The 24,766-nt window shown below is 35.4% G+C and overlaps 2 protein-coding genes across 3 annotated transcripts; one reads left to right on the plus strand and one right to left on the minus strand.

The window, feature by feature from the left end:
* The first annotated feature begins 7,420 nt into the window (after positions 1–7,420).
* LOC108780249 (CD63 antigen) lies at positions 7,421–17,716 on the plus strand. The gene is made up of 6 exons (XM_018547886.1): positions 7,421–7,846; positions 13,218–13,406; positions 13,649–13,819; positions 14,011–14,232; positions 14,481–14,542; positions 16,412–17,716. The coding sequence occupies exons 1-6, from the start codon at positions 7,784–7,786 to the stop codon at positions 16,428–16,430; spliced, it is 726 nt and encodes a 241-aa protein (XP_018403388.1). The 5' UTR covers positions 7,421–7,783; the 3' UTR covers positions 16,431–17,716.
* Positions 17,717–20,662: 2,946 nt separating this feature from the next.
* Ubc2 (ubiquitin conjugating enzyme 2) lies at positions 20,663–24,091 on the minus strand. Of its 2 annotated transcripts, none has more exons than XM_018547907.1 (6): positions 23,571–24,091; positions 22,294–22,428; positions 22,158–22,208; positions 21,876–22,008; positions 21,360–21,507; positions 20,663–21,196 (listed from the first exon to the last, which is right to left on the minus strand). In XM_018547907.1, the coding sequence occupies exons 2-6, from the start codon at positions 22,422–22,424 to the stop codon at positions 21,099–21,101; spliced, it is 561 nt and encodes a 186-aa protein (XP_018403409.1). In that variant the 5' UTR covers positions 22,425–22,428; positions 23,571–24,091; the 3' UTR covers positions 20,663–21,098. The 2 variants fall into 2 exon arrangements, with proteins under 2 accessions (XP_018403409.1, XP_018403408.1); XM_018547906.1 differs by lacking the exon at positions 23,571–24,091 and adding an exon at positions 22,815–22,826.
* Positions 24,092–24,766: the final 675 nt, after the last annotated feature.

Genomic DNA, 24,766 nt, shown 5'->3' on the forward strand with positions numbered 1-24,766 from the left:
CGTGTACACCGTCTTGAAAAACATAGTTTCGCGTTTAAAGTTTTGGTACTAGTTTTTTCAGTGATAAAATTTATTTAAGCATCTTACCCTTAATCTGCCATTTCTGCCTCATAAAAGGAATCTTCTTCTTCACATTCTTAGCCCGTTCTTAGTTTCTTCGCAGAAGCACTTGTCGAAGCCGTTTCACTCTCAAACATATGACGATTCGGTATCGCCGGTCTTTTTTTGTTTTCGAAAATTCAATGAAAAAAAATTCTAGCGGGTATGAAACCTTTTGCCTTTTATTCTAGAGAGGGTTCAAAGGATTTTTTAAGCCAATAACCAAATTTTCGATTTTTTTAAAATTCTGGAGTGTACTAACCCTTTAAATATCATTAATAATGTTAAGAATTCATTATAAAATTATCGTCAAAAGTGTATTATGAAAATCATGATTTTCTCTAAAACGATTTGATGTCATCATGATCTCATTATAATTTTGTGTTCTATTTAGAAATGCACTTTATTCTTCGAAATATTGAAATTTGACATTTACATGCATTTGGATTAAACGGCTTTATATAACGGCTTTAATATGCACCAATATGCGTCTAATCGAATTTGCAATAGCTTTTTTGATTAATTTATTCAGGCGGAATTTCGATAACGTTTGCACTTGAAGAATCGGAAAATATGGGGGAAAATAACACTCGATTAAATTGCGGAGACAAAGGAAAAGTCATTTAATTTTTTTAACTATCAAGCAATACATTACTCTGTGTGCGTCAAATAAATACTCCGGATAAGATGGATAAAATACAACGCAATTCAGCGTGAGTACCATTTACGATTACGATTAGATTACATGTAGCGCTATTTTTCTATTCCATTTTAGTCAATCGTATATCTATATACAATGTTAAGATTCATAAACATGTTTACCACTTTAAACCTCTGTTGTTTCCGATGAGAAGATAAATCTTTGTGAAATTTGTTTGTTCCCGCGCGCGTGATGTTTTTCCGAAAATACGAAACGCGAAACTCGCGGAGTCTTGATAAAACGCATCACGGTCTCCGCTCCGCGCCTGGATCTGGTCACGTTAGTTATAGGCAGTAATTGAGACTATTGAGGCGTAGAATATGGAGCAGATCCTCTAACATATAGCTAATATAATATTCAATAACCGAGTGCTCAAGGGTAACACTTGACACATATCTCACCGCGCGTCCCCGTACGCAAGTTTTATTACCCATCGCATGATCGGTTAATGATGTCGTGATCAATCTGTGACACAAATATCCGTTTATATCGTCTGGCGGGCTGTCCTTCCACGACAAAGCGGGACAAAATCGGGCTAGATGTGTGCGAACTTATATCTCGTACCAGGACGCGTATTGTTTCGTTCTAGAAACTAAAATCGAACAAAGACTGTTCAAATGTCGATTGTTCGGACTAGCACAAAATAGTGATAACGAGTTATTTTTACCTTTACTTGTTATTCGCCCAGAGAGATATAATTCATGCTGTGAAACTATATTAATTTTCAAAGAATTCAATATATATATTAATTTTGATGTGGTTTCCTAAAAGAATTTTGCTTTTAACATTATTATGTTAGAAATATTATAGCAGTATATACGATTTTATTGGATTCAAACTTGACCGTGTTGAAACCCAAACAATCTGAGTTGTCGAAACAACGTAGGCGACGAAAATACTTTTTAACTTTATATATTATATAATACGCGATATGCAACATCGAGATTAGAATAATTACGTAATAAGAATATGAGGTTTAATTAACATTTAAAAAACGAGATGATTTAAGAAAATAATTAAATGAATTAAAAAATTAATAAGCAATAATAAAGTATAATTTTAAACAATAAAAATTATTTTAATAGACAAAACGAGGAATAATCTTTGAAACAATATAAGTGAACAATATAAATCAAACACACAAACATTTTTTTTAACTGGTAATGAAAAAAGAAAATAAAATTTGTTGTAACTTTTTATTGGACGCTCAAGTTGATTACTGAAATATCAAAATCTTTGCAATCTTTACTCATAATCTTTACTCGTATCATGCTTGAGCGTCCTACATAATTATTTTGGTGGTCCGGCAGTTATTTTCAGATCTGTATCTGACCTAATTTTTACGTACTTCAGCAAAACCGTTCTTTCCGTGTTCTTTGTGAAATTCGCCTTTCGCGTCGTAATACAGCGATGTTGGCGGCGAAAAACATGACCTCATATTCTTGCTACACAATTTTTCAAATTCCAATCTCGCGTCGTGTTATATTAGATGCTGAAGTGTTTTCCGTCGCGCCACGTTTTCGACAACACGAATTGTTTGGGTTCCAACGTGGCCAAGTTTAGATTCATACAACAAAATTATACATTATTACATATAAATACTATATATAGTATACAATTATATTTAATTATAAAATAATGTTATAAGCGAGGGGAAAAAACATTCAAACTTCAAAATTGTACTTCGTATACGTAATGCTTTTCATATTTGGTCGATCGGCAGAAATAATACAACTTCTATTTCTTTTGTGTGAACTAATTACGTGTAGAGCTCTCGCTATCTTCGGACGAAAGGCGGAGAAACGTTTCACGACTCGTGATTGCTCCTCCAATTCTCTTACGTCCAAAGGGTTGTCTTGTCTATGGCGTGCTATGGAGTGTTTCTCGAGGCCGTGTCCCTGAGGTAGACCTCGAGCACGCATGCTCCGGCCCCGCGCATTTTATATTCATATATATTTAGCTACTGGCCGAGGGTTGTGTACGGTCTGACGTGGCCGACATCGCGGAGAACTCTCCCCGACGACGCGACGCGACGACGGTAGCGTGCCGTGCGCCCGTTGCGCGCGGTCGCACGCGGTCGCACGCAAGAATTTAACGCATAATCCACTCTCGGACGATCGCGAAAGCGAAATTCGCGCAGGGACGAGCGCGATTTCGCATCCAATTTGCGCTACTTGCGCTACGCTATTATTGCGTGTCGCTGCATTAAAGAACGCGCGATTCATCCGTCGCGGTCACGCTGCTTTCATTTTGCAACTCATCTATCCTGTTAAGAACGTCCCGTTAAGAGCGAACGTATAACTGCTGATTTCATTATCGCACTTCTTTCCCTTCTTCTCGATCAGCTACGTGGAACCATTTTAGTCCAACGAAAAAGAGATGTTAGCGAGGAGCATAATAATTATTACGATTATCTCTAAAAATTTACCTACATTGAAAACAAATTTACTGGATTTTATTAAATTAATACCTGTTGGAATAGTATTAACAAAATATTTATTTACAGTAAATAAATATTTATTTAAAATAAAATTATATTTAAATTATACATAAATGTCCATATTTTTTAAATATTTTATTAGTATTATTCAAGAGTAAATATTTAACAAAATTCAGTAAATTTTATTTTAGTACAGTTGCAGATCTAAAAACAATTTTGCATAATCAAATGTGCGGATAATTAAATCTGGGAACGTATAAATATTGATGATAAAAGGTTTTAACTGTAACCGTTTAAGCTTCCTACATATAATTATTGCAGATGATCCAGACAAAATTATTTTCAGATCTGTCTGTTAAATTATTTATCTATCTAGCTAAATACCCAGATACTGCAGCAAAATCGTTCTTTCCGTGTATGCATGTAATTTGTATATGGTGCCACAATTAAATACTGGCCTGTATTTTTATACGCGCGTAAAGTGTCCCTGATACGACAGGTAAAACTCTATCAAGCATTTAATATAAACATTACATTCAACGTACCACACAGGCATTGTTATATTTAGAAAATCGATCAACACATTTAGGGTAAATGTCAAGACTAATTCACTCCTCGATGGGGCTGATATAGAAGCATTTTAATGCGAATATAATATGTCGCGTGCGAATTATTATAAGTGAGAATCGTGTACTCTCTGTGTAGTATCTCTCGAATATTTCATTTATCACACACACGTTAGGTACATTCGATGCATATCTCTCTTCGCTCTTCTTAACGCGCAAAAACATAGTCCATGTCAGGTGTCATTAATATGCTACTGAGAGATTCGCGGGAACAGAATTGCGTGGACAGAATTGCGACGTAATTTCGCCGAGATGAGGTCTGTTCCACCATAGAACAGCCTTCTCTCAGCATTATGCTCCTCGCCAGAGTCGTAGACTTGAAGAAACCCGCGTGTGTGACGTGTGTATTAATAGACGCCGGCAGAGTACAGTATTGAGGCATATCAACATCGTAATTCACGGCGTAGGCGTCACGAGAATATCCGTTCGTTGCACCACGTCTTTTCGTGCTAACGCGATCGTTCCTCTCCGCGTTCGGGGGCGACTTCGACCAAACAATGTCGAATGGAACAAGCTGCTTCGAGCTGAACTCGTGAGTGAGACGGTCACTCACAAAAGCTATCTATAGGTCTGTTCTTTGTGGCCGAAATAGTGTACCCAAATGAATAGTGTACTTGAATGAAATCGAGGGGTTAACCGCTATCTGAAATATTGTCCCACAGATTATATGATTTCATTTAATTTTATATAATTTTGTTTGATGACAAATAATTTTCCTCACTAAGGTCATTTTAGATTTTATTTAACATTACATAATTATTTCTTGTACTTGCATATGTAATTATTGCATATGTAAATTTTATAATGATTTCAAAGACTCCGTCCCACGATTACATTAAGTGATTACCCCCGCGAATGAAATAGATAATATGCATTAAAGGTTTGTCGAAAGCGAGATTGGAAGTTTTAGTACAGTTCAGTGCAGAGACAAAGAACAGGATCTCTTGTCAGAGACAGAGAAGTGTACATACTTTTTGTAGATATTATATACAATATAGTAGAAATTGCGGTGTTGTTCGAAATGAATATGATGACAGTCGAGAAGTGATGAAAGGAAATAGCTGTTTTTTTATAACGAGCGAACACAGAATGAAGTAAATTAAACACTGTACTTTGTTCAGTTAAGAGATCCATTACTTTTAGCACGTAATATATATGAAAAGAATGTATGAATTTAAAAATAAATATTATGAAAAAGGAGTCGAAACGGTTGGTTAATTCAGTGCCGTATATTTTCGTAATAATTAATGGTCATCATTTGCACGCAATAATTAACTTTCGCTTTTAAAAACTATGTAATACATTTTTATGACTCTGTATGAGTCACTCTGAATATAAATGATCCAATTTGTCATTCTAATATATTCTACAAGTTCGGAATTTCGCGGATGCTTTCCACACACTTTTTATATTTTCAACTCTACTGTTATAGTAATTCAGTCACTTACATTACACTGCATTAATGCATACTAAAACTGCTGTACATAAAAAATTAGTAAAGTTAAATGCAAATATGTACAAATATTTTTAAAATATTTAAAAATGATAATTTCACATTATTAGAGAGTGTTTGTAATAAGTACCGTTTATCCCTGATACGGTGAACGTTAAAGTTATCCTTTTAATTAGGTGTGAAGAAAAAGATAACGTGACTTTAGCGTTCACTGTATCTGGGATAAATGATACTGCAAAAATTCCCTATTATCTAACAGAATGTTTTATTTTGTTGTCAAATTTGATTATATTATCACTGCACTTAAATACTTAATATAAAATAGTTTTAATGTGTAAATTAATACTATTAATCCAGTATACTGAGAATGAGCCTGAAGTCATATTCAAACAATTCAGATTTCTTTATCAATAGCTGATGTAACACAATAGGTACGTTCCGAGATACTGACGGTCCTGAAAGTATTGAAAATCTATAGACGCTGTGCGTAGATGCTATAGATTTTTAGTACTGTCGGTACACATTTCAAGACACACCCAATTGTCATCGGATTACCATATCCACTTGATTGACGCAAAAGTCGGAAATCGATCACCACGTCGCAAAAAATACTGGCACAGTATTGAATATTACAATCAAGATAATATTCAAGAAACGCAGAAAAATCAACAAAAAATCGAAATGGCTTTTTAATTTTTAATGTCGATGAACAGTCAAATTTTTGTAATAAAAAATCATTATGTTGCCTTTCACGACGTCAAAATAGTCATTTTGATTTCCTCTTGACTCGGTACGTTCTTTGAGTATATAATTATATACGGTACTTAAGTACCGAAATCTATCTATATATAGCTTACGTTGCGTATGCTATAGACTCAGCACTATATAGGAACATTTCAGGACACACCCAATTGTCGGATCATCGTATCCGATCAACGAGAAGTCGGAAGAGTTTGTTGTCGTGCCAAAAAAAAAGATCATATACAGAGTCATATTATGACGAGAAAGAGACTCGAGTTTCATATTGCACGTGAATCTCGCGTCGTTAATTCGTGATCGACTACTCGTTAATTGTCCATCTTCGAGAATCAAGGACAGATAAGGATAATGCATACGCATAATGCGGGTACGCGGTTGAATCGTCGATCACGGCTAGAGGCTCGCCATGACACCACCCGAAGTGCAACGCCGCCCCGTCGCGTCGCCTTGCGTTGCATTGCGTTGCGTTGGACGGAGGTGCACAGGATCGTAGCATCACGTGGCATCGATCATCGACGAGCGGACGTGACGATGATGGTCACGCTACGAGAAATGAATAATAATCACGAGAAACGGAAAAGTTTTCCTGTGTGTATGTTACATAAGCACGTACAGTACAACGAAGATGCTTTTTCGTGTGCAACACGGCTGCAGCAGCGAAAATGTCACGTGATGCAAAGTTTTTATAATCGCTTTATTCCAATGTATTCGCGAAAGCAATTATGAAAGATTCATATTTCCGTCAGCCTCATCCGATGCCGCGTTCTTTGATGTATTTTTTTTTTTTTAATGTTTCCGTTGATGGAATTTTCACATTTCATTTTATGTTGCCGCACAGCGTGCTGCGTATGAAAAATCATCTCGAGACGAAGAAGCCAAGTAGAGTAAAATGTGTCCAGTAGATTCTCGATTATAATAATAAATCGCTGTAGCATTTATTGTATAACATTGCTAACAATAATATAACATTTCCAACAATATAAACTCTACGAACGTAAACTCCATGCACGGCTTTGTCTTACTAAAATTCTAAAGCTCCAATCCAGCCGTCGTTAATTATAAAACTCGCGTCCTTCCGTTCCGCTACAATTATTTTTAACAAAGTAGGCGTAGAAAAAAAAGCATGCGACGTGCACGCATATATTACACAATATACTTAGTAGAATAATAGTTTCTTTTTTAGTAAATACTAGTTTTCTAAAATGAAAATTTTTCCTAACAAAATCCTTAAAATTATAAAGATTCTACTCACTTTCTAATACTTTCCTTCGTCTAAAAAAAAAAAAAAAAAAAAAAAAAAACAATTCCTTCGTCTAAAAAAAAAAAAAAAAAAAAAGCACAAAGAAGCCTTGCCACGCCTCGGCGATAATACGGCCCTGGTTGATTGCGCGCGCATCGCGAGTGTATACCGCGCAACAACAAAAATACATTGTCTGGTGCATTTGACGACGAACAGTCGACGCGCCAGCATCCCGTAGAGTTCGGGTCGTTGACGTACGGAGGAAAGCCAAAAGAAAGAGAGAGAGAGCGAGAAGGGAGGCGGGTCAGAGACGAGAAGAGAACGAAAAGGAGCAGCTGCAGCGTTTTCCGCTTCCGCGTGTAGCAGCGAAGAGCGTATAATTCCTATTCTTTCGCGCGAGAGCCGACGTCGCGTGTCGTATATACGATTCAGTGATCCACGGAGCAATACAGTGAGAGTGACGAAAATGGTGTCCGGCGGCATGGCTTGCGTCAAGTACCTGCTGTTCCTCTTCAACCTGATATTCGCGGTGAGTAACGGTGCCGCGGAATAACGGTGCGCGGCCAGGACGCCCGATGGGGAACGACGTTCTGCGACGCTCGCGTTCCGCTATCCGGGCCGCTATTCTCGGCGTCGCGGCGTCGCCTCGCGTCGCGCTGGGCGGGCGCGGGCTTTGTTGTATATCGGTCAAACCTTCGGCAGCAGCATCTGGGAATCTAATCTCGACCCGCTTTGCTCTCTCGTCCAACGCTAAACTTTAGCGGCTTAAAGCATACACGACACCGTCTCGAACGGTCCATAGCTCGCACGCTGGCGAACCGATGAATCATTCGACGTCACTTCATGCAAGTTATGGGACGTGAAGTAACTTTTTTTTTTTTTTTTTTTTTTTTTTATGAAGTCGCGTTCGCTTTAATTGATATCAGGCACTTTAGATCGGTGGAGACGGACTTGGCGAATTTAACGATATTTCAGACGAGGGACGTTTTACGTTTTCGTTGTTTCTTTTATTTGTTTGCCGCGGACTCACACTCGAGTAAAACACGAGTAAAACGCAAACATCGTGACATCAAAGAACTCCGAAGTGACTACCAAAAGTTATTTTTTAATCAATAGCGATTCATTTTTACGTTCTTCATGACGTTATCGTTACTCGTTTTGCTTAGACAATGGCAAGATTCTTAAGATCACGGCGGTTTCCCTTTTAGGAGACGCAGTCGACGTACAAACGTCGTTCTGTCTTTGTTATCCATTGAATGTCAAGAAGGATAGAACGACTTTTGTGTCGACTGCGTCTCCTAAAAAGGAAACGGCCTACGTATATTGGATATGTAGTATATCTAATATGTTACCACAGAGGATAAGATAAGGTCTATTCGCGTTATGTGAAATTCTGAAAAACAATTTCACTCGAAAGGAGATAAACGTACTCGAGCGTTGAGAAGAGAGAGAGAGAGAAAGCGAAGATGCTGTGTGCAAAAAGTACGACGCAAACAGATCTAATCAACGCAAACAGACCTAATGTCGTCGATTGCTACTATCGGTTTTTCTTTTCTTACGATTACGTTAACACGACGCAATCTTGGGCGTATTGGATCGATATTACGCACGACTCGGTGCGGCGAGGGGACCTCTTCTTGGGATTCTTTCTATTTGCGCCGTTCGCGTTAGTTTTTAGAAAAACATTTTTCTAGCGCCACTCCGTACTGATGCGCCTAATGCCTCGTCTAATGTCCAATAATCTATTATCTAATGACAATAATAATTTAATCGATATCGTGTATGGCGTGACCGAAACCGCGTACCGCGTGTCTGAATAAATGATGTAAGTACGAGGGTATCATTTCGAGGGAAACTTTGTGGTGCTTATGCTGCTCCAGAACCTCGATGTAAGCGTTATGGATGAAGCGATCGATATCCCGCCCCCTCCTCCAGTCTCCTCTTTTACGTTTAACGTAATCTAGAGTTCACCCGTCTCAACATAGTGGCGCGCGCGCGACACCATTACATATAAAACTTATAATGTACACGCGAAATCGTATTAAAAAAAATTCAAGGCCACCAAAACGCCGGATTATCCGCGTAATTCAATTCGATGTCCTTTAATATCCTTTCTAACAAAGTATATCTAACGAAATCTTCTTTCTCTATATACAATGATATTTTCGTCTGTGAAGAAAAAATGTTAACTGAAATATATTTTAGACCGGTGACCGTCTTTTGATGCCTTCGTCTAAAATATGGATAGAAGGACAATGTCAATCGCGCGTTTTGACGGAGGAAGTTTATTTAAAAGGCGGATACACAACAAAACTACCGAAAGCCACGTTTATCCCAGGAGACTCGTGTACATACAAATGCCATCATCGTATTATACGGACGGAAGGATCTATATACATATATAGGACACAAAAACAACTCTGTAAAGGATGACAGGGCGGGGTGTCTGTCGTGCGTCCCTTATTGTAACGTTTAATGATCCGTCCAGCGTGAAATGCCAGCGCGCGGCGACCGCGTTTATACAGAGCGTACCAGAAGAAGTACGAGCTGGACGGGTGGCTTTGTTCCTCGCAATGTTCGATGTCAGTTTCTTCATTCAACGAAAGATACCGTCAACGTCATTTCTCAACTTCTCCGGCTGATCCTTTTGAATCCTGAATTTAAAACTCCAGGATGCCGATTATGTAACGTTTTCTTAGAACGGAAAAGTGAAAAATATCTCTATTAACTTCCTACAAATTCAAATAAAATCATTTTGATTTTCTGTTGACCTTTTTGATGTGTTCTTCGAGTTCTTGGGTTCCAATAATCCAAGCATAACATACAAGTCATCGAAATGACGTTAAAATGGTTCCAAAATAATGCAAAATAATTTGTTGTAAAATTCTTTAACAACCTATACAATTAGATCCAGTGAAGAATTAAGGGCAAAGCCAGTCATATTAAAGAACTTTACAACAGTTGCAAAGTTGCTTTTTCTGCTGAACGCAGCCAATGGTTGCTAAAAGTTATCGCTAAAACTTTTCAGTCAGCAACGATTCACAGTTTAACGTCATTTTGCCATTATTATAACGTGTCGTGCATTTTTGCTTGGAAATGGTAGAAATGTTCACGTTTTCGCCCTGGGGAAAGAGTTACTCGATCGCTATTCAGTATAGAATATTATATCCTCTTCGAACCGAACGACGAATGAATTAATTTACGAGCAATGTCTCTTTCAATGACATTCTTACTAAAGCGAGGATAGACTTTAAATTTCACAGGGGAGACACAAGCGGTGTATATACGTGTCGCCGTTCGTATTCTACACTTTGCTTTCTAGGACATCCCAGATCGTATGGATCGCTGTGCGTTGGGCGCGTCCTCGTTACTGAAACTTTTCAATAGATTCATACATAAAGTTCGCCGTGGTAGAGTCACCTGTTAGCGAACGCGTACGGGTCTCGAGACAGGCTGTGATACCAAGTATCGCTCGAGGGCGAGCGAATCGACCGGTCGGTCGAGCTCGGTTTCGTTCCTTCGAAGGTCTACTTACTACGAGCGCGTGTGACTCGCGCCGGGAACGTAGGTGAGCCGTAGGTGAAAGACACGTAGGTAACCACATAGACAAGGGGGAGAGGTCTATAATCTCCGTCAGGCGGCGACGAACGACGTAGCCTTATTCCTATACGACGCGATGTCGTAGTCACGCGTGTTTTTTTTTTCTTTCTCCCCCAGTCACGTAGAATGCCGGCTCCCGTACACTGGAGATGGCTTTATTTAGACAGATCCAGCAACGTGAACGGGTTGCGCGCCGCCGACGAATTCTTCTTGATCGTGGGCTTTCCGCTTTGGTATAGAATAGAGCGATCTGGAAGAGACCTATAAAGCAGAATCCGGTTGCCCTGAGCAATTTTCTCAAAATCCTACGAGAGAGAAAGATATATATACTTCTTTCCTGTGTATATATACTCATGTACTATCTCACTCTAACTTATATTGTCTTTATAATTTTAATTAAAATTGTACAATAAAACAGTTTAAGTTATAGAGTGAGATAATGCACCTCTCTCTAAGGAACATACAAAAGTCAACAAAAAATCAAAATAATATCACAATGACTATTTCGATGCTTAAAGCCAATAAATAATCAAATTTTATAACGAAAAAATTAGAGTATATATATATATAGAAAGAGAGAGAGAGAGAAAGAGAGAGAGAGTGAAATAGTATATGTATTCATACAGAGAAGAAATATACCTTTCTCTCGTAGGATTTTGAAAAAAATTGCTCGTGGCCGGATTTTGTTATAAGACCTTTAATGGCCACTTCTCCACCAATGTAGATTAACTTAATCTCGGCTCAACTTACTCTCTTTATCTTATTTTAATTTTTAAAACTGGAAAAAGATAAAGAGTAAGTTAAATCGAGATTAAAGTTAATCTATTTGAAACAGGCACAAGCCGAGTCTAGTTTCTTGAACGTAATGACGCAAGAAAACGAAATTTGAAAGTTACGGTGGGTCTATAATGAATCGACAGTCTGTAATCAGTGAGTCGGAAGCGAGTTTAATCGAAAAATCGAGATTAGTCGAAATCGATGAGTGAGTAAAATACTGACTCATTACAGGTGTTTACGTCAGCTTGTGTTTTAACGATAAACACAGTTACTCACCTTTAATAATTCTTGTAAGATATCTTATCTGTAAAATAAAAAAGTTATCGTAGATCAAGAATCATAGATCTTATAGCCATGCTTGGTCTGACAATTTCAGCTTGTACATCAAACACTTTTATACAGTAATACAAATATTCGCAAATACTTAGTTTTCTTCTGCAATTTTCAGATGACAAAGTTACAAACGTTACCTTTCTAATTTTCATACAACAATGAGTTTCTTATACAATTTCTTAGTAAAGCCACTTTCGTAATCTACCCGCGAGAGTCGTTCTCGCGCAGTTAGGTATCTCGTTGAAAGTTACTTGGCGTAATTATAACAGTTTTATGCGCTTCCCGTTGGTAAACAATACAGCTCTTACGTGATCATAATTTCCATTTAAAGTTAAGCTATTAGCGGGAGAAAAGTATTGAATGTCTGTTCTGATTACTTGAGGTGCCGATTGCAGCTCATCTTTGAACAGGAAACAGAAATATGTATTTTCTAAGACAATATCAAATTTGACGAGCGTGTTAAAATTTTCATTAATTATGTATTTACGAAATAATATAGACGTTTCTCAATAAATATCGTGTTTTGAAGTTCTAATGCAATGACTTTAATTAAAGATTTCACTTTAGAAGCGCGCGCTTTGTGAAAGTATAAGCGCTAATATAATCAAATATAAATATAAAACAAAAAGCATATAATTTAACCTAAATTCAAAACGCTGATATCAGAAACTAGATTTGAAACTAAAGCAGGCTTTTCTTCTTAGCTTTTTAAAAAATTTTTTTTTTTCTTAATAATTTAAATAATATTATACATATGGATGCAAGTTGTAAATTTTTACTTTGAAAAAAATATTATATAATTTTTATCTTAACAATATAGTAATAAAATATAAAATCGTAAAAGTATAAAACTGCGTTTAATAATGTGTACAAAAATAGAATTGAGTAATAGATAAATATTCTTATCATTATATGTATATTATGTCTTATACTAAAAAATAGGAAGGCTAGATAAACGAAATGAGCGCGCGAAAGAATGGATGAATAGATTAAGGAAAATTTATAAACCAAGTCCTCTTCTTGGCTCGTAAATATGCTGAAATGGACAAAATTCTATTCTATACATTGTGTTATAGTAAAGATAATAATACGTTACATATATATAATAATACATTGCATATTAAGATAACGCGTCACTAAATGTAATAATTGAAAGATTAACAGTAAATGTATTTTATGTATTATTTCAGATCACCGGCATCGTATTTATTTCAGTGGGCGGTGTGATTCTGGTTGTTTACAGCGGGTACAGCAATTTTGTGGATAGTTGGTTCTTTGCAGCCCCACTCTTAATGATAGTAGTTGGTGTCATAGTCTTCCTTGTATCATTCTTTGGATGCTGCGGCGCTGTAAAAGAGAATCACTGCATGATAATAACGGTATATTTTTCAAAAAACATACTGTTCAAAAACATTCAAATACTATTAATTAAAGCTGTACTATTACTTCTTTTTCGTGTAACGAGAATACGAGATTTTGATTTATCTCTTTAAATATCTTCTATTATACATGACCTTTTAAAAAATAATTAAATCAAAAAGAGCTCTTATTTTGTATGTGAGTTTGCTAGAATATATTATTCTATATAATATACCTGTTCAATAATTTTTATTTACTGTAGTTCTCGGTCCTGCTGCTGCTGATATTTGCTCTGGAATTGGGCGCTGGAATTACAGGTTACATGATGAGAGGAGAAGTTGGTAATATGTTAGGAAACCGTCTAAATGGTACTTTGCGACAATATGAGCTTAATCCGGATATTCGTCGTTCATGGGACATCATGCAGCACGATGTAAGTTTACTAAATTCTTTGTATACAAACGTTACATTTAAATTTGTATTTATTGCTGTAAGAAAAAATATTATTGATATTACATATTATGTAAGAAGAAAATCCTTTCTAGTTAAATAAATATCGTACTAATTTTATTGTATGCCGTTAATGAAATTTGTAATTAACTGACAATTGAAACATGATTTCAGTTACAATGCTGCGGTATGAATGGCCCTGCAGACTGGCCCCATATTGGTTTCCGTGATAATACTGTTCCCGATTCCTGCTGCAAAGAGATTCCTACTCAATCGCGATGCGACTTGAATTCCATTCATGTGTACGGTGACGGCTGCATGATGAAACTGAAATCTGCTATAGAAAATAATGCTATGATCCTGGGAGGAGTGGGTATAGGGGTAGCCCTCATACAAGTAAGTTCTGAGTCAAACTATTATTCATAATTAGCATTATGAAATGTATTAAATAAAATACTTGTAAATTTATTAGATATAAGGAACTATTATATGCATTAATAAAAGAGAAAGATTTGTTATATAAATAATATTAAATACATATAACATTTCAATGTTTATATTAATAATAGTAATATTAATTAGCAAAAGATAAATTACTTATCTGGAAAAATGAAATTATAAAACAATAATTTTTCTTCTTTCAGTTGATTGGAGTAGTCTTTGCGTGCTGTCTGGCTCGCTCAATTCGCCGCGAGTATGAGACTGTGTAAGCTGATAGACACAAATTTTCATTGCAACAAGCCTAAAATGCACTTGTATAAAACCTGATCTTTTACACAAGCTGTCACTATTTTTTCCCTTATTTCGTTACCATTTAACCATGCACAATTATAAAAAAAAAATTTCTTTCTTTTATCGCTTCTATTTTTAACACATTGCAAAGAAGCCGTTAATTATTTTTTGTCAAAGAGTGCGTGATAGGTAAAAACATATTTAAAGATCTCCAAAGAATCTCACTGCTATTTTGGTATCTGGGCCTTATCTATCAGACATAAAAACGTCACACACGTATGTTTTGTATGTTTTTACAATAGGCTCTCGAACAACTTTGTATATTAATGATAACAGAGTATCTGTGTTACGCTCGGAGATCATACATTTTTTAAATAAATATATATCTAATTTGTTCAGTGTCATTGTGATACTGTTATAGTTGAGCCACGATAACCATACATCGATAATAAAGTTATATATAAAATATAAATCACTATATATTATATATATATATATATACATATATATAAAATGCGTTAAAGCTTCTTTTTATTTAATGTCTGCTTCACGTGAATAATTGTTTAGCTTATTAGCAAAAGCATACTTTTGTCGTTTCTATATATATTTTTGCTTCATAATATTTCGCATGATGTAGTGTATATTGATATTGTTGTCGAGGCTCTGCTATAATATTCAACAGTATCATCTTCAAGTTATAAGAACATTCATATTTCTTAAGACTTCATTTTGTTTTTGGATCGATATGTTCCTGTACGAACATATATTTCAGTATATAATTTTTTCGAAAGGTCATCAGAGTTTACCAGAGCACAAATGCATGCATATATGGTAAATATTTATATAAATTTATATAAATTGTTTTATTATATTTATACATTATTATTGTATTATAAATATATATTTTGGTACAATTTAATGTTCTGAAAAAATGTATACATCTTTTTTGATAAATAAAATTTGTAATATTAAATGAAGGAAGCCACTAATTATATAGATAATTCAAGATGCAAAATGAAGTATTAAGATACATGAATATACTCTCAGCATTAACCCAATGGTGTATGATGAAGGGCATTTCCTTTATACATATATTGCATGTTATATAATCCATTCAAAGAGAAAATTATACTTTAACCAGTTAATAGGATGTACTATACTTGTGAACTGCAAAGAAACTGTGATTGAAAGTAACATGTGTCAATGCGCAATTTATTTTTTTTGGTATATTTACTTCTAATTTGTGGCTAAATGGTACTCTTCAGATTAATGAAAAATTTCCATGTTTAACAAATTGAAAGAGAAGTGTTAGCCTCAATTTGCAATTGCATGTTAATTACACGTATATGTTGCTGCGCGCGTGCTGTGCGTTCAATACAAAACAAGAAATATACTATATATATCTAACATTAAGATATTTTGTTGTTTACCACAATGTAAAGTTTACATAGTGTTACAATCATGAAAAATGTCTTACGAGATGTATAAGTGTATAGAAATAGACAAAACGTAATAGTTGTTCATGTTATATAAAAAATATAGTAAAGCGTAATTTATAACAAAATTATTTCAACAAGAGGACTTATATTTTCAGTTAAACAGCAATAGAATTGCTTCAACTTGATTATAAAATGTCGTTTTAAGCCGATGTTGGCAATAAAAATACTCGTTATTAAAATCTACATTTTAATAGTATCACACAAAAATTAAAGTGTATCTTTTGTTTTCCGTTGTTTGTACTATATATATACGAAATTATATTGCTTAATATGCCGTAAAAATAGATGTTTTTTTTTCAAATATTTTATGTTCATACCTAGTGATTTAATATTTTTACTTACAGCGAAACCACAGCACACTGATCTGCCATCAGTTAGGAGGCATTTTTCATAATATTGTTCATCATACATTGATTAATAAATACTTGTAGATTCATTACGACCGTAATCATTCTTATTGTGCTTAAATATATACTCAAAGAGGAATGATGTCACAAGTATTTAGTGTACAGCGATACCGTAAGTTAGTGACGTTTCGGTATGTATGTATGTAATCCATGTAAAATTACATACTTTAGAGAACCATAAATTGGCATCTCTTTTTACTTCGCTTTTTCTTATAAATTGAAAAAAAACAAACCGAATAGTAATATGCATTGAATATTGACATATCTTGTTAAATTTATCATATCAAGTTACTGCCAATGTCTGCCAAAAATATATGTCACATGCAATATGAAAAAGAAAAGGAAAGAGAACTAGTCGAAAAATGTATACAATTCCGTTTACAGAGATTACCAGTGGAACTATGATCAATTTTGGCACATGTACAACGAGGTGCCTGTTAAATGATGTGCCATGATGTAATGTCTGATCTATTTTTTCATGTGATACGTTTGTAAGTTTGGTAATGTTTTGCGAATTATTTATAATCTGTATCTTTATAAGAAATAGCATTCAATGTAGCCATCATTCCTCTTAATTTTTTGCCAGATTTAAATAAACAAAGAAAAAGAGTTACTTCTGCATCATCTTCCTCAGGGTGCAGAATGAGTAAATTGTGTAACGGTTAATTATTGCAAACTTGTGTTCTGATAATTTAATATTACTATAAAATAGTATATATTATATTTGAGTACATAGTCTTGGCATCTATTTTTAATGCCTCCTCATCTTTCTCTCTTTCGACAAAATACAGTCTCTAATACTTATAATATATACGATGTTGTAGAGTAATCTTGTATTAAATTTATAATAATTTTCTGTGTTCTATACGAAGAAAAACAAGAAAAGGCAGTGTACTCTTATTCGTAATCGACGGTGCCCCGTGAAATATATATACATATGCGTGTATATATAGTGTCATTATGTAATACCAGATGTACACAAAAATTCTGTACCAATGATGTAACAAAATTAGCGCATCTTTAACATTTAGCTCGATTTAAATGGAGTATCAAATGGAAGCTAGCTCTATCCTGTCAATAATTTAGCTTGTAATGTCAGTGAACTCTGATATTGATTCTTGCGCTTCATTATATGCTATTGACAGTTTATTGCTACAAAACATTTGTGCATGTTTAGTGCTAAGTTCATTCATATTTGGGACCAAAGTGAAAAGATTAACATTATTTTTACTGATTGTGAGTAACAAGTTATTCCTGAAAAGAAATAAACGATTTAAAATAATTATGTGATACATTAAAACCTATAAAAAGACTCTTCTTGAATTTTATTCATAGGATTCTACTTTCCAGTATTAAAAGAGCTTTCAATAATATTGGAAAAAGAATTAAATTAGTATGAATTATGATGATATAAAACTTGATATTTTACTTATTTATTTGCTTCCATTTAAAGGAGAAACATTTTTTAATGTAATTTAAAAATTGATGCCAATTGGATGTTATTAAATAACATTATGTGCGTTTAAGTACATCGAAAATGTACAGTACTCTTTAGATTTATACCTATGTAACAGAGATAAAAGGGAAAAAAATTTTTTAAATTTCACTGCGTCTTGTCGATTTCACGAATTCAAGTACCACAATTCAAATTGAATTATGTAAGTTTCTGTAGTCTTGTGTATACAAATGCATGAAAATTTATAACATTCCTTTAGACATATATACCGAACGTTACTAGAACGTATATGTCTAAAAAAATGGAGATACGTATTTATTGCAAATAATTTATATGTAAGAACAAAGAGTATTGATATATTTACTATTTTACAATAATGTTGAAATAATTTAAATCTACCATCGGCACACATACACACACATACACACCTACACAGTGGGCAATGCACAAGATCTCAGAAATAAACATGAACGTCCGTAGGATAAACCATAAATGCAGAAACATAGAAATAATAGCTATGAGATATTAAAGTGTGCCTAACATAGTAACGTTTATGTTATAAGTTGATAGAGATTAGAAAATCATTTCAATGATATTAATCTACCGATCATGCGCAATGTAGCTTCGAAACTAGCACTTGTCCAAAACGTTTGCTCCTTTTGATTATATAAAATCGTCTGTGTTTGTCAGAGATTTTAATTGAAAATTTTAGACTCTGTATGTATTAATTGTACCAGGCAACGCAAAAGACTGACGAAGATTATTGTAATCAGTATTAACTAACATTGGTATATTTTACATACAATATATACATATTATATATATTATATTTACACACACACGTACATACACACATACACACACACACAAACAAATACACACACAAATAACTTTGTACTAAATTCTATTTTGGCTGCTTGTGTTATTTTTAATATAAAGGTAAATTATTAGTATCGTTAAAGTGATACGAATGTAATTTCGTTATTACAGTATCTAATTTACGGCATTTTAGGAGCCAACATGTCCTTAGCACATATTCATCTAGCTTTTATGTATACTAATAAATTTAATGACACTAAATAGTGTTTTCAATGAAAATCCTCTTCCCATCTTTAAAAATTTAATTTAAATTCAAACTCCGTAGAATATAATTTAAAAAAAAAGTATCTTTACGATAAGGAAGGGTAACAATAATAACTACTGAAGAGACCAGCATATAATAAATTGTATTTCATTCGTTATATCATTAAAAGATTGTTTACCAATATATAAGACTGACCTTCGTACATTTGCTTTTTTCCTTGTTTGACATTCATGCTTTTTATACACGCAAATAAAAGTGTTCATGGATCAACTGACTTCCCGGCGTATTGTAATTTTAGATCATCGAAACCGTGCAGAAAAATGCCACAAAGCTTTTCCCCTTGCTTCTCATCATTTTTTACAAGAGATTTTTTAATGCACTTTTATTTTTAGATCGATTTTAAAAGAGCATGCTTTCGTTTCCAGTTAATATACAACGACATTTTTAGAAATAACAAGAGAAATCCATGTTTCTTTAATAGTCTGGTAGTTTTCAAGTGCACGCGGGCATGTATATGTATTATTTTATGTATAATGATCTATTTACAATCCCGAGGCAGGATCAAGACTTATCTTCCATTTTAATTCATAAAGTTGTAAAACTGCATATTGGCTTACAAAATATAAAAAGCCAAAGTTCGCCGACTAAATTAAAGATTATTCAATTTTTGTCGTAATAGTAGGAACTTACGCGATTCGCATATTCTGCACATGCATTTCACGCAATATTTACATTCCTCGAATTTCGTGACGAAAGGGATGTAAAGTGTGTTTACATTTTACACAATAAACTGTACAATATCAATATTCGTCGAGCAAGTTTCTCTCTTTTGCTTTATCATTTTCTTTTCATTAAACTATAATTACACTCACACTACCCGATATTTTAAGCAACTATCTATATTTTAGAACAGATATGTACAAAGTGATTTTAATCACCTTGTTGATCTAATTGTCATATGATATAAAAAACTACGAAAAATTATTCAGGAAACGTACATATACGTGACACATTGAAGCTAGTGAAAGTATTTCTAGCATACTCGGATTTCAGAGCTCAAGTATGCAACAAAATTGATATGTAAATATCCCTTCAGATACAAGTCATATAAAAAGTCTAAGAACGCAATGAATTGCATCAACATTGGTTAGCGCCAATCATATTTTCTTTCTCTACTTACGTTAAAAATTAAGCTATAATATATAGAAAGAATAAGAAATCGCTAATCAGAATTAGTGAACCAGGATTATCGATGCAATCATTAAAACATCAATTTATACATACATATATATGATATAGATAAAATATAAATCCAGGTCAGAATTACAAGATTCTTGAATGTATCAGCATATAAGTATACAGTAAATAATATTTATTTACAATTACAATATATTTTTGCGAATGGGCCCAGACAATTAAATTATGTCTGATACGCAAATATAATCTTAACGTCTGCTTCATGCAGAACATTACAGTTACTGTATTATGAACACAAAATTGTATGCGATAGTTTTGTAGCGTAGCTAAATTATAGTTACATGCTATTAGCCTATATTTTGAGTCAGGCGTCACATGTATAAACACAATAATTTAAATTTAAGACAATTCAATACAAAAATATGGGAGTTTAATTATGGAAAAATGGGCCTCTACATTTACGTCTTATTGCCTATATATCTATTAATTACTTACAGTTTAGATTATCAATATTGTTCATGTTATCTCCTATTCTAGAAACATTAGCAGCATTGTGGATAATATTGTTTTTGTAAACAATACAATCCATTTAAATACTATCTCATTGTAACTTTTAAGTGAAAAACTCCTGTCTCGTTATGCCCTAGCACACTATTTAAACACTTGCACGCACATTCATACATCCTTAGGCACATTACATACTCTACATAAAAGCACATCACAATCATGTTTGAGCTGATCTCAAACGGTCTTCGCTCACTTGTGTTTTCTGACCAACATGATCATAAGGATGTGTACAGGCTACATATGAGACAAGTTGTATGAGAGCAGCAATGATCATAAGTTGGCATGAGACTAATAGGAGTTTAATTGAATAAAGAATATGCTCATGTAGCATAGCGCTTGGTCCAAAGCCGCGCTATGCGATCGTGTTCTTCTCTATTTTGTAGGTATTGCGTAGCTATACTACCTACCAGTGGATCAGCTGCAAAATAAAATTATTTAAAATCTACATAACTATGTCAAAGAAATTATTATCTACAGAATGTTATTCTAAAAACAAACAAGATATTGTACGTTCATTCATTATTTACAACGTAAATATTGTACATCGATTTTAAATAAATTATCATAAATAATGCACCTACCTGGATTGCAGTCTGTTAAAAGGGAACATATTGATAGTAAGACTTTTGAAATTGTTAATGCAGGAGACCAATTGTCCTTTAATATATCCAAACAAATAACTCCTTGACTATTTATATTGCAATGGTAGATGCGTGTTCGGAATGTAACCTGTAGAACACATTTTTGTTTGAAACAAAATTGTATAGATAATTATTGAGAACATATGTCGCACTATTTTACTAAGATAACTGAAATAATTGGAAATTTTCTAAGAATATTTCAGATATAAGGAATTACTAATGCAATAGTAATAGTTTACTAACCTCTTTATAGATATTATTATGTGTATAAGAAATATTAATATTTATTTAAAATATACAGTATATAGATATTTCAAAAGTCTCATGTAGAAAAATAACAATATTTCAAATAATATTTTCATTTAAGTTTTTATTTACTTCTTCACTCTCTGACGTTGTTATGATCCTGTATGTATTATCGTTTGCGATATAAAATTAACGAAACTATCAACTTACCTTGGGAGGTTTAAAAGGATATTCTGGCGAGAAATGTATATCAAGAAAGAACACACCACCTTCATAAACAGAACCTGGAGGACCTAATATGGTAGAGACCCATTCATATAAGTTATCACCTTTTGGTCCTGCACTGTAAAATGAGTTAATGTTAAAACAATTAATGTTATTATGTATATATTTTTCTCATAAGTACATAAACTGTCATTTCATAATTCACATTATTATATCTCTGCAAAATTATTTCAAAAAGAATTATAACCAATGACAATGGTACTATACCTGCAATTGGGAGGTGGATCTAGCGTAATTTCTGCCAATTCTTTCTGTATCCTAAAATATTAAAAACATTTATCATAAATTATTGTAATGTTAAAATAAACACATGTAATTATGTGTCACAAAATACAGGTCTTACCTCTTAGCAGACGTTCCTAAAGCTTTTGACATCTTTGGATTTGGCTTAGCTTCTTTACTGTCTGGTTTATTGTCTGCCAAGGAGGAACCACGACCTCGTCCAGTTCCACTGGAACCTGCGCCTGACGACATGACTCTGTGACAAAATATGCACGTATTATTATTAATTACATGGAAACTTTTACAAATTATGAATTTAATGGAATATAAGTAACAAAAGGACACAAGCATTATAAAAGCAAAACTAATTTTGAAACACTTTAACGAAAGTACTAGAGCATAGTGGAAAACACATTGCATTTCTGTCTTCGTTTCGCTATTGTCATACAATGCATAAAACAAATTTATTCCGAAGGAAAGAAGAAACACTAACAGATCGATTTTGTTTGCGAAAAAACTAATGGCACACGTGAAAAACAAATAAAACAGAACAAACAGATCTTGTTGGAGTAAACTGAAATCACAATTTGGATAGAGCAGTTCAGGGTGTTGAAAAGGCGACGATATGAACTGACAATGCACCGTGAATCAAACGCTTCCGAAAACGGTCGTCTCTTTCGGTGCTTTCGGCAGGGAGGCGACAACAAAGAATCTCGGTTGACACAAAACACAGGATTTTCCATTCCTCGCCCTCAACCGTCCCCTCCCCTCCGTCGCGAGGAAAAACATAAACATCGCGCGTATTTGATCGTCACCGGATAAGTGTCCTGTCTTGGACTTGGGACTAAGGATATCTAGCGCGTCGTATTTTTAAACGCGACGGCGTCGCGTAGCGTTGTCTAGCCCGAAGTCCAAGGAGAAACGACGTGCGGACCGAGAGAGACGGTCCGCCGGGTAGATCGAGAAAGAAGGGAATAAGATTCGTTTAACGTCATCGCGCGTTTGTTGTCTCTGTTCGGGCGACTCAAGGGGGGTTCAACGCGCCCAAAATTGATTTCCCTTCACGGAGGAGCACGGACGAGCACGCGTTTTTCTCTCTCTCCCTCTCAGGCTTCTTCCTCTCTCTCTCTCTCTCTCTCTCTCTCACATCTCTCGCGCAGGCAAGACGCGAGACTCTGGCTCCGACAGCGTAACGCCGGGTATCACGGAACGACGTACATTCTCCGACGTGTCGTCTACATGGGATCTCCCTCTCCGTTCTCTATATAGATATCCGTGTCCCTTTTAGGACACACGCACAGTGCCACTTCTGGCCGTTTCCTAACCCTCTCCTTTTCCCCTCCGCGATACGCTCTCGAGCTGAAACGGCTGAGAAAAAGCGGTGCTGTGACGATGTACCTCGTGTCCGATGTGTCCACGCCGTGTTTGCTGTCGTCTCGCGGCAAGCCTAGCTTCGCCGGGTCGCCGACGGTAGGGAGCGAGGCAGGGAGGCGGGGAAGGACCGGTCCGCCACTTTTCAGATGCAAGATCCGCGAGACGGTTCCCTCGGCGCGGCGACGGTGTCGCCGGGATAATGGAGCCGCACGGATCGGGCCGATCGGGGGTGGGATGCACGCGGCGGCGGCGGCGGCGGTGGCGGCGGCGGTGGCTCCGGTTTCGTTATTGTCCTCCGAGTCAAGCGGGAGTACGCGGAGCGCGTGAATAACCCGCCCTATTAAGAGATCGTGCCGCTCTCGATACAACAGCAGCAGCAGCACTCGCAACGAGAAACGCGCAGCGCACGGCGTATCGGCGCGATTCTGTCGCGAGCGTCCAACGGATCGACGACGGCGATGATGATAACAATGATAATGACGGTCGTAGATACGCGTCAACACTAAGAAATAATCGTGGACAAGCGCACGGACGAGGCAACGGTTTCGAATCGCCCTCGCGGATTGTCCTGTCCCGGAAGCCCAGCGCTCCCTCAGGCCCTCGTCCTCGTATCACGACCATTCATCTCACTTTCATGTTCCGAAATCACGATCGCGGCGTCCTTCTCCCCTCGGCGAGCGCCGAAACGTGCGCATCTCTGCGTCGCCGGATGTTGACTCTGTCGCCGCGGCGGCGGACGGCGGACGCTGGCAAACCTCTGTCGACGCGTTTTCGCCGCTTCGCAGGCGCTGTGATCGGCGGCCCCGACGGAATCCGGACGACTGGAAAATTCTCTAGCGCACCGTGAGAGCGCGTAGTCGTCGACTACTTCTCTCGTCACCTTATCGCTATAATTGTTTTTGTTATCTATTTTTGACGACATGTAATTATGCGTTTTCAACGCTTAAGGAGACAATACTATAAGTCGCTTAATAAAATAATGATTCTCTCTCTTTCTCTTTCTCCCTCCCTCCTCGACATCGTTATTTTGTATAAATTTCAAATTAGTTTTTCGATCTATTTTTTTTATATTTCTACATTATATATAAAACTCTTTTGATCGCTTTTTTTGCCGAATATTAAACATACATATATCTTTCAGTTAAAGTTTCAAAAATACACAGCTGTGTATTACAAAACAGATATCTTTTGTATTATGCGGTGCGTATATATTATTCAAT

This window comes from Cyphomyrmex costatus, unplaced genomic scaffold (assembly GCF_001594065.2).
Source record: "Cyphomyrmex costatus isolate MS0001 unplaced genomic scaffold, Ccosl1.0 scaffold69, whole genome shotgun sequence".
Taxonomy (NCBI): domain Eukaryota; kingdom Metazoa; phylum Arthropoda; class Insecta; order Hymenoptera; family Formicidae; genus Cyphomyrmex; species Cyphomyrmex costatus.

What these genes read in the sequence shown, in the direction of transcription:
- LOC108780249 (XM_018547886.1), top strand. Translation starts at nt 7,784, where the DNA reads ATGGTGTCCGGCGGCATGGCTTGCGTCAAGTACCTGCTGTTCCTCTTC. An exon ending in GGGACATCATGCAGCACGAT is followed by an intron (nt 13,820 to 14,010) that starts GTAAGTTTACTA and finishes ACATGATTTCAG; the next exon opens with TTACAATGCTGCGGTATGAA. An exon ending in TAGGGGTAGCCCTCATACAA is followed by an intron (nt 14,233 to 14,480) that starts GTAAGTTCTGAG and finishes TTCTTCTTTCAG; the next exon opens with TTGATTGGAGTAGTCTTTGC.
- Ubc2 (XM_018547907.1), bottom strand. Translation starts at nt 22,424, where the DNA reads ATGTCGTCAGGCGCAGGTTCCAGTGGAACTGGACGAGGTCGTGGTTCC. An exon ending in TTAGGAACGTCTGCTAAGAG is followed by an intron (nt 22,209 to 22,293) that starts GTAAGACCTGTA and finishes TTAATATTTTAG; the next exon opens with GATACAGAAAGAATTGGCAG. An exon ending in TTTAACAGACTGCAATCCAG is followed by an intron (nt 21,197 to 21,359) that starts GTAGGTGCATTA and finishes TTTATTTTGCAG; the next exon opens with CTGATCCACTGGTAGGTAGT.